The sequence below is a fragment of the Lates calcarifer genome, linkage group LG19 (assembly GCF_001640805.2).
Source record: "Lates calcarifer isolate ASB-BC8 linkage group LG19, TLL_Latcal_v3, whole genome shotgun sequence".
Taxonomy (NCBI): Eukaryota; Metazoa; Chordata; class Actinopteri; family Centropomidae; genus Lates; species Lates calcarifer.
In genome coordinates, this window is record NC_066851.1 from 10,806,084 (window position 1) to 10,816,567 (window position 10,484).

Consider the following 10,484-nt stretch of genomic DNA (forward strand, 5'->3'; position numbering starts at 1 on the left):
AGGTTGTGCTGCTACTGATCACTAGATGGCACCCTTTACCCGACATTTTGGTCATGAAAATTGAACACAAAACTTAAAACACAAGTGACATGCTTTCAATTTTGTAGGACTCAAAATAATCCAGTAAAAAAAAAAAAAAAAAGAAACTAAACATTTATTTCTTAAGGAAATACAAAATGGGATTTTGTGATAGCTTATATGCTTATATAACATCATATACAAAAGTATAAAAACATAATCATAATTGATAGTAACAATATGGTAATAGAAAATAAAGTACAATGTAAACAGTTCATATATATATATGTGCATACATGACGCCTGCGCCAAAACATAGGAATAAAGAAACAAAAAAAAAGGATCAACCGCTCTGCCACCTAATGTATGAAACAACAAAAATGACCACGATATCATGAAGGTTAAAATGAAGTAAAGATGCTTCTGAATGTGTCTGTAGGTGTGACTACTTGCTTTAGTATCTGATGGTTAATGCACCAGTAATTTTTAAAAATATTTTATGAAATGCACCAATTAAGCCTACCCATTCACTTAAATTTCCTGATTCCCAGAACACATTTTAACAAAGCAAAATAATCTTTAGCATGCAGACAGAGAAGTACTGTAACCCCTCATTAAATCAAGATATCTTTTTGTATCCTGATGCCACATATAACCATTGCTCCTTTGACCTATCACACCTGCCTCACATGGAAACTGATTGTAACCGAAATGCTGTTCAAATGGTTATATGTAACTTGGCAACATCGGAGCAGCTATAAAACTGTTTAATCAAATGTAGCACAGTTTTAGCCCAGATTTTTTTCAAGGTATACATGACAAAATGTAAATCATTTGTTTGTAAATCACCAAATTTCTTCTACCACACTCAGTTATAGCTGCTGTGATATAATGAAGCTGTGCCTTTTTGGGTAATGGCTAAAGTTTAGAACAGATTTAGAACAGATCGACTATAAAACAACAAACTGAATGTAAGAAATGTAAGATAATGTGTTTTTTGTTAAACTTCATACTGATAGAGGCTGGAGCTCTGATGATCAAAATGAAAACTAAATGGGAAAAGAAAGAAAGAGATGTAAAAAGTTTGATGTAACTGCCAGAACAGCGTCCAATCATATTGGATCTGTATTTTGTGCTGTAATGCTCTGTGTCTTAGGATAGGAGGGTTTTGCTGATTCTCCTCCATGACCATGAGGCTCAAAGCTAAGTGCTGCTAGTTGGCTGCTTCTTCTCAACTGTCAACTGTTGGAAAACAGGTTGCACCTTTCACTTGGCTTCCAGCTGCTGCAGCAGGGGGTTCACCTTCGCTCTCCTGGGGTTTTGACGCTATCTGTCCTGACAATACACGTGGGGCGATGGCGGTTAAGCATGAGGATCAGTTGCTGCCGTTCCAGCTTCAGCTCTTCAATCTGCGCTTTAAGGTCAGAGTTCAACATCTCTAGTCTCTCCGATTCCTGTCAGGGGATGGAGGGAAAAGGATGTAGTGAGGGGGAAACACGTGATAGTGTGAAATAATTATAAAGTAATTATCTGGGTATGTCTCACCTTTTGTAGATAATCTGTCCTCTCTTTCTTTTTGTTTCGACATCGAGCTGCGGCCACTTTGTTTTTCTCTCGCCTTCGTTTCCTCCTCTCTTCTTCTTCATCTCTCTAAAGAACAGCACAAGGAAAAAGTGTGATAATATGTTAAGTGTGATGGACCTGCTGTAAAGTGGGAGACTCCAAGTTTAAGAATAAAATAAATAATCTAATATATTTTTCAAATCTTCCATCTATTACCCTGTTATTTGACTATATGGCATTATGTTTGAACCTGCTTCACTATAATTAGAAATATGCTAAATCAATGTTTAACTAAATCAAGAGCTACCAATTTTCCCACATTTTCTTTAGAACTTGTTTTTTTTTTTTTAACCAACTTTACATGCATGTTGCTCCGTCACAGCCACAGTATGCACAAGCAACAAAAACTATGTGACTAAGCAAGTTCATCCCTGTTCTGCAACTTGCAATTTTTGCTAGCCACATCTCACCACTTACTGTAATAGTGATGACTGTTAAAGTGGTTGAACATGGTTTCAATGAAGTGGACATGACAAATTATGAAAAAAATATACTGTATGAATAAAAATCCACAAAATTAAAACCAAGAATAAAGTTAAATTGCATGTGATGTTGCCAGCAGTGTGGCTGCCCACAGGATACACAGATACCAGAACAAAACCAGGCCTGCTTTTAGCCTTGTGTTGAGCATTTAATTATAAATGCTAGTGCAAATTTTTTCACATTGCTGTTTGACAATTTAAACTTTTGAACAGTATCAGAAATACACATCAACTCTTACAATATAAAGATTAAAAATGTACAATCAAACACTCTCCAGCAAAGCATTCACAACAGAGCTGCACTGAGTCTCTTGCTGTGGGTTTTTGCATATTGACAGTGAAAATAGATGAGGTACACCTCATGCATAATGCGACTACAGTGGACATCTTTCATTTTATACCAAACCATTTTACCCTTTCTTTAGGAAAACTCAACTCAAATTCAAAACTCAGTAGAGCCAGAGATCCATCCATCTTCCTGTCACTATGATCGTATTTGCCCCTGGACACCCATGATGGAGAGACTCCCGAAGTACAAGTAACAAAACAACATGCCCTGCAATGTCCACTAGGTGGTCCTGTTGATTAAGACATGTCACCATATTCAAACGCCAAAAGATGCTTTTACCTCAGGCAAACCTTTACATATCTTTAAGATAGGATCTGTATGACACATTTGAGATACTGCTGTTCCCATACCTCTGTTTTGATGACTAGGGGCCTTTTCCCCAGACTGTCCAGGAAGTGCAGAGGTGACAGCATGGTCCCAAACTCCTGGAGGTCACCAAATTTGAGCTTGTCAGTCAGCGTGGTGGCTGAGATCCCAGCCAGCGGGCCCAGGCTGGGCAGGGAGCCCGCTGTCACAGAGGGATCTGGGATTTGTCCTGGCATCGCGTCAGACTCGGTCGTGACCACAGCTAGGGAGGCAGAGGGAGAAAATGGGAGACATACTCAGACAGAAACTCAACCAGATCAATGAAAAACACGTAAAGCTCTGTCTGCACTGCCTGTTATAGAACATGGTAGGGTGTACTTTATGGTATGAGAGTAGGAAATAGCCATTTTCCATTAAGAAAGTGGAGAAAAATAGATATGTAAGTGCTTTATTTGACCTGCAGTTTGTTAAAGGTCTTCAACAAGGCATTCGCCCAAGGTGCACTGCTCCTTTCTAGCAGTCAGACTCGCCTTACTGTGATGAATTGCTGGTCTGTTATAGAAGCCGGATGCTGAGGCTGCTCTCATTAGGCTATTTTATTATTTTGCTTCTTTTTCTGGAATGAATATACCACCATTTACAGAGGTCTTGGCAAGAATCTACCTTATTTAATCCCTAAAGGCCAAAAGAGAGATGAACAAACGTGTACAAAGCAGACTCAGACAAAATCCCCTTCAATTCCAAGGGGAGCTAAAGCTAGCCTTTGCCAAGAAATACCCGTTAACTGTGGTTTCCTCCTTATGAGACGTTAATGTCAGAGGAGTGGAATGTGGCTGCCAAAATACAGAGTAACGTGGTAAAGTTCGACCCCAAATTTAACTTGTTTTCCTTTGTTTAGCCAAATGAGAAAATAAAGATGACACTGTTTTCTTAAAGTGGTTTGTGGTGAACAGGTTTGTTGCTGTTCTGCAATGGTGAACATGAACATTTAAATATATCTGGAGACGATGAGAAACGTGGATGAGCAAAGCCAGGCAAAGATACAGGAAATTACTACAACAGCTCAGCGGATTTCCAAGCCACATGATGAAGCCAAAAACTACCACCTAAGGTCAATTAGTCAGAGACCTTTCGCCCACACTACAGGAATTAAGAGTCAGTATCTGATAGAAATAATGCTAGCAGAAAACGACCGACCAACTGGCTGGTGATCATCTGTGAAGGCAACTCAAAGGAAGAGTTTGTGTACGGCAGCTTTATATCTGTTCAATTGTTCGGCAGAGTCGTGAGAATTGTACATGGGAATAACTTTCCATTTTTACACTTCCCTAAAACTGCAGGTCAAAATGACAAAGTGGAACTGCAGAGCATGATGGTGGCACATGACGGCCTGAAGCAACATTTATTTTGAAGGTGGTGCAAAATTCACTGGTTAAAAAAAAAAAAAGGGGAAAAAAAGAGGCAAATTGTATTTACAGGCATTACAATTGTAGATTTAAATTTTAATGAGACCAAAGCAAAAGCCAAAACCACCTTAACCCCATTGGTCTGTGACATTTTCATAGAGAGGATTTCCCCATGCACACAATGTCACACATTTAAATGTATTATGCTCCACAGTGTAGGTATGATTAAAACAGCTATCACACATTCTCTAATAACGGCTGTAACTTTTATTATACCCCTGATGCCGCAAGGAAGCAATTCACTGATTAAATTGCATCATTATCAGTTTTCAGCTCCCTGCACGTTTACACGAGAAAGCCTCAGTTTACTTTATGAAAATGAATTTGCAGTAGTTTATAAATCGACTACATGATGGTGAAGCATGCATGTACACTGAAGCCACTGGTCAACTTGAAAGCGGAAGTTTTTCTTCAGTGCGGCATTTATCTTACGTAACTTTGTCTTTCCATCAGAGAGAGCTGCAGTGATAAAAACGTTACAGCGTCTCGCTCAGACCGGATCCCGCTTTAAACAAAACCCCCGTGTTTTTAAGATTTACAGCACAGCATAATGTAAACGCTGGACCACACTAAATAAGAACATTATGTCCTGAGATGTGTGAACGCCGTGGTTCCATGTAAGAGGAGCATGCAAACAAAAGAGGGTGATCTTTGTGTAGCATGCTCAGTAAAATGTCAGGTCCACTTTAAACGCCAGTAAAAACGCGATAAAGTCGGAGAAATGCAGCGTATAAGCGAAAACATCACAGACCTGCTCGCTGCCTGTTCACCAACTATGCTCGTTATGACCTATGCGTGGCGCGCCAATGAGCTGTTCGCTGTGTAAAAAAATTATTCAGCTCTCGACTCGTGAAGTTTTGTATACCGACCTGACTTTGATCCCAGGTGCAACAAATGTCCTTTCTTCTGGTCAGCCGAGGGTCGAGAGTAGATTTTAAAAAGTGGAAATCGTTGCATCAGCCCGATTTTTTAAACGTGATCCCAATCTGGGAGGATTTGGGAATGCGGAAATTAGGCTATGCCAGCCAAACGTAAGCAGGGATGTAAAAAAGTACATAGTGGGGGCAGAAGTGGGGAAGTCGCACCGCTCCTCCCATAAAGAAACACTGAGGCTGCAAACTGCTGCAACGACAGAATGTGGCTCAGATGGAGGCCTGCACCGCAAATACTGTACAACCACTGATCTGCAGCAAAGGCCACACATGGATAACACACACATTATAAAGCGCAATCATTTTAACCAGGTCATACTGAATATTATTTAGTGTTTTATATTTAAGGAATATAATGATTTCGTTAGGAAAAAAAGTAACCTTAACTCTGCTTTGCATAGTCATACACATACTGCTCATTTCTAGAATTATAACCATAAAATCTAAAAATTCCAATTTTAATATTTCCACCTTGATGAAGAACCAGATTTCTCAGAGACAGACTGCAAACACCAGCACCAAACACCACTCTGAATGTAGATTTATTGTAATTATTCAGCAGCATAGATAAGCAATCAATGCTCATTTTACTTATTTTGAAATTTAACAAATAAGTCAAAATCTGAAAGGTAAAAAAATAAATCATAAGTTACATCTTGATAAGATATATATATTTATATATATATATATATATATAGTATATAGCACTGGATGTTTTCATGGAAAACTTTCAACATTTTAACAATGAGGTCAAACCACAGTTGATGACATTGAGGTATGCAGGTACTTAACATGGATGAATATGTAAATACAACATTTACAGCAATCAATACACTATTGACACCAAAACACGAAACCATACTGTAACATTAAATTCCACATTACATCTTGGATCTAGGAACAGATCAGATATATATATGAGCTTTGAAAATTATTTGGAATTTCTCAGCATGCGTTTTTAAAATCAAAACTTACTTCAGTCCCTCCTGTTAAAGTAAAAGCCATGCTTTTAGCTACATCACTCTGTTGGCTATGTATCTGGACAAAATTTATAGTTTGCTTGTCACACACAAGACATTTCATGAATGTAATTCCTCGAAGTGTTACAGCATACTGTGGCATATGTTGTTCATATCGTTTTCAAAGTCAGGAACCTGCAAAGAGAAAAACCAGAGAGATCAGACAGGTAACCTCCTCCTCTGTACATTATAAGGCTAGGAGAGTTGGAGAGTTGAGGATATCAACAGATTCGGCTTTGCTCCCTCCACCTTTATGGCTGTCCAGTCCCTCTGTGAGAGAGTCCAGCTCGGGGCACGCAAATGTGAACACAGACAGGTAGCTGCTGCAGGTGGGGGTGGAGGTCACCACAGGAGTGCTGAGAGGCTCCAGGTCGCTTGAAACAGACTTGTACAGGGTCTCCCAGTCCGAGACCCCGAGAGAACTGCTCAGATCTATGTCTGGCACGGACCGAGCCGTCTCCATGGGGGTTTTCTCCTCCAAACTGGGTAACATGCTGTCCAGCAGCCCCTCCTTAATGTCCAGAGAGGGCTCCAGATCGCAGATGTTGATTTCAGCACTGGCGCACAGCAAGATATTGGAGTTCCCGGAGATGGCTGTGGACGGATCGCTGGGGATGTCCATGTCCTGGAGCGATGGAGCTTCCTGGGTGCCATCCTCTGGAAGCCTGTCCTCGTCTGGACTGGGCGGCAGCTCTGGGGACCCCGTGGGCTCCTGGAAAATAGCCTCCAGCTCTTCTGACATTTGGCACACCGGTTTATGTGTAGCGAGGATAAATTCAAGCCGCTCTTTCTCTTTGAGGAGGTTGGCTATTTCTGTCTCCAGGGCTGCTTTTTCCTCCTCCAGCTTGTCTGTCTCCTTCAGATAGATCGACATCCAAATAAATCATCCACACAGGAAAACACACAACAGTGGGTGCAAATGACAGCTGAGTAAATGCATCACTGTTTACTTACAGCTTGCAGTGTGTCTGTGAGTTCCCTCCGTCTGTTGCGACACTTTGCTGCGGCCATTTTATTCCTCTCCCTCCTTATCCTCTTTTTCTCTTCCTCCTCTGGAGACAGCTGGGACGCAGAAGAAATAATTCAGTTATTACCTTGAAGAATCCAGCCATTTCACCGCCCCCCACCCCCCTAATCCACTACATCCGTTGCCAATTCACACTCTGAAAAATGGCAAAAGCATGTTTCGCTGCAATGCGTCTAAAAATAGACCATTGTTGCAGACTTGCTGTGACCTGAATATAAATTGACTGCCTAAGGAAGGCACACAGCCAGCACAAGGCACCAGAAGAGCATGCACAATAAGCACTGTTGCACAGAAGGAATTCAGATTGGCATATGTAAATTCGCACTATTGACTGTTCCGTCCAATAGCAGGTAGACTTCATCTGAGCTAACCTACCTGCTCTGCTTTCCCCTTTCTGGCAGCATTTTTTCCCTTATTCCCGCCTGCTTTGGGTGTTGCCTGGTGAGAGCTTTGCGGTTCATTGGCTTGCTTGCTACCCAGAGACGGGGAGACAGATGTAATAATCGTAGGCTGGACCATCCACTGGAAATCTGGGGTAGAGGAAATTGCAGTGACTGTTGGAACAAATGGAGTGTCTTGAACGCTCATATCTTGGCAGACCTCCTGAAAAAAATGGAAATAAACGAGGATGAGGACTACAATAGAATTTTTTTTTTTTATTATACCCCAATGCTATTAGTGGTTAAAGTGGATCTTATTATGATGATGACAGTCATCAGTGAAACCCACAAATCATATGTTTAGACTCTAAAACACAGGGTAGCCTGCATGTGTTAGATTCTCTTGAAATATACCCGACCAGAAATAGCCTTCTCCAGATCAATATTTGACTTTATCATTGTTTCTGACGTCAACACTGACGCAGAGATGCTGTGGAGTCTCCTGAATGGATTTATTTTTCTCAATGAACCGCTGCATCGACACGCTCACATTTGGTCCCAGGACGTCGGAATCATAACAAGACGACCTACAGTGCAATTTTGACACATTTCCACCTGCGCTCGTCTCTGGTTCAATCACATATCAAGCGTATGGGGGGGGGGGGGGTTATTATGCGCAGCCAGTTAATTAAAATCTTATCAATCAGTTCGACCTCCCCCTCCCCCCACCGCGAAGATAAAAAGCGTTAGGGCACTCAGTCTGTGGATGACATGGAAAAAGGGTTGTTATATTTTGCTTGTAAACGGGATGCCCCCACCCCCCAATCCCCCACCCCCAACCCCCTCCCCCGGGCTGCGTGTTGAATATATATGATCAACAAAGCCATTCATACCTTTGCATTGCTCTCTGAGGAGGAGGAGGATGGAGAGCTCGCCTCTTCTGGCGTCTTCTGGCAGAGTGTCCCGACAGGAGACTCTGTCCGGCAGGTGGGAGAGACTGAATCCATGTCAGGCGTCAGGTTGTTATGATACATCACGGGGGGGGGGGGGGGTTAAAAAAAACAACAAAAAAAACCACACACACACACACATACACACACACAAAAACACACACTCACAAGCCCTGATCAATGACAAATATGACTCTGGCCTTCCGCTGGTCAGAGCGGGTCGGGTCTTTTCTCCAGGTATTATACCTGGTAACTGGACGACTAGAATGCAAGCCCCTCCTTTTATGCTCTGCTAGAATTTTATGAATGAACCAAGACTGTACCATCCGCGGAGGGGGAGGGGGGGTCAGACAGACAGCCACACAGGCGTACATTTTGGGGTAGAAAAAAAACATTATTTTGACATTTATCCTCTACTACATTTCCTCCAGGAACAATATGTTAACACATTTTCTTAGATCTCGTCACGACTTTATTGCCGCACCAAAAACAAACAGCAGTTTTCACTCCCTTTCATAAATATCGGCTTCATGTGAAGGCAATGTGGGGTGAGAAACGTGAGCCTATTTATAAATACACATATGTAACCATTTCATGGGCGATGAAAACTTGATGTTCTAGTGCCTCCATTTAATCAAGGTTAATGATAAGTGATTACGAATATAAATTACCAAACAATATCCAATGTTTTTTTTTTTAAATAATAGGAAAGCTGATTGCCTTGCAAGGTCGACGCGACGCATTTTGCAGGACCATTTCAAAAATAACCTACAGTATATCGACTATAGTCCGGCATATTAACCCTGCTAAAATCTGCATTCTCCAAAATGAATTAGGTTCTTTATGAAATGCCTCATGAAATAAAAGGCTGTTGTTTTTTTAAACTGTCTGACATTTCTCAGTAAGCTCAGCACTTTAGAACTGCCTCTTCCATAGATAAGAGTTGAGGGCTGTTGGCAGACATAATGAAATGCTGCTGAATTGTTTACTTGGGGAGGAGGAGGTGGGGGGCATGTGGGGGCGGAGAAATCACGTGACATGACCCGGAACTGGTGGGTGGGTGGTTGCATTTGACAGCAGCAGCAGCATCCTTCACACCCATCACAACAAATGAGCGCCACCATGTCTAAACTCTGCGTGTATCTCCTGCTGCCTGTCCTGTCGGACCCGGTGTTTTCTATCATATTCTACCTGCCGGTCAACTCGACAAAATGACAAGACGTAAACCAAAATGTCCTGGTCACAGGCGACTGTGAAGTTAGCGCAGAGCCAAAAACTACAACTAATGCGCAGGTAAATGAACGTCTCGCTGGTTTTTGCATGAAAGTTAGTTTCCTGTAGTTTCATGTCAAAAATGCGAGACTGAAAAGCAAGACTTTGGACCACTACATCCAACAATTAATAAAGATATTCTTCTAAATACTCCTTATGTATTTTTATTTAATTGAATAGTGGAATTAAAAGTAGAATCTAACTTTTATTTTGCAAAGGGTACTCACTAGAGCAGATCAAGTATCTCCTTGTTATTCATGTGATATGTTAGGGGATAACTGTTTAGGGGAAATATCACATACAGAGTGTTTTCAGTGTATTTTGATGGAACAGTGTAATTGCGTATGCTAATAACACTGAGTCACTTAATTCCTTTGTAGCCTTTAAGCTAAGAAAACAAAATGCATCATGACATACTTATCTAGTCTCATAATAATATAATATTGTCTTATCACCCAGTTTCACTCCAAGGGATTGAGTGGGCCCCATGCCCCACTCACTCAGTTGATAATTGAGAGACAGCACCAAACCAACGTTTTCTCAGATCATTTCCACATGTACACAGAGAAATGCACAACCAGTTTAACATTTGCTTCCACAGCAGATCTCCAATGGGTGAGTAATAAATAATTTTAAATGATATGAAATCTTTCTCAATCA

The 10,484-nt window shown here is 41.2% G+C and overlaps 2 protein-coding genes across 4 annotated transcripts; both read right to left on the reverse strand.

Annotated features, from left to right (window-relative positions):
- Positions 1–136: 136 nt before the first annotated feature.
- jdp2a (Jun dimerization protein 2a) lies at positions 137–5,311 on the reverse strand. 2 transcript variants are annotated; one of them, XM_018690062.2, is made up of 4 exons: positions 5,114–5,311; positions 2,823–3,040; positions 1,564–1,668; positions 137–1,472 (listed from the first exon to the last, which is right to left on the reverse strand). In XM_018690062.2, the coding sequence occupies exons 1-4, from the start codon at positions 5,199–5,201 to the stop codon at positions 1,317–1,319; spliced, it is 567 nt and encodes a 188-aa protein (XP_018545578.1). In that variant the 5' UTR covers positions 5,202–5,311; the 3' UTR covers positions 137–1,316. The 2 variants fall into 2 exon arrangements, with proteins under 2 accessions (XP_018545578.1, XP_018545579.1); XM_018690063.2 differs by lacking the exon at positions 5,114–5,311 and adding an exon at positions 4,996–5,090.
- Positions 5,312–5,682: 371 nt separating this feature from the next.
- fosaa (v-fos FBJ murine osteosarcoma viral oncogene homolog Aa) lies at positions 5,683–10,356 on the reverse strand. Of its 2 annotated transcripts, XM_018690060.2 has the most exons (5): positions 8,496–10,356; positions 7,598–7,825; positions 7,150–7,257; positions 6,445–7,051; positions 5,683–6,330 (listed from the first exon to the last, which is right to left on the reverse strand). In XM_018690060.2, the coding sequence occupies exons 1-5, from the start codon at positions 8,634–8,636 to the stop codon at positions 6,323–6,325; spliced, it is 1,092 nt and encodes a 363-aa protein (XP_018545576.1). In that variant the 5' UTR covers positions 8,637–10,356; the 3' UTR covers positions 5,683–6,322. The 2 variants fall into 2 exon arrangements, with proteins under 2 accessions (XP_018545576.1, XP_050933882.1); XM_051077925.1 differs by having other exon boundaries at positions 5,683–7,051.
- Between the last annotated feature and the right edge of the window lie 128 nt (positions 10,357–10,484).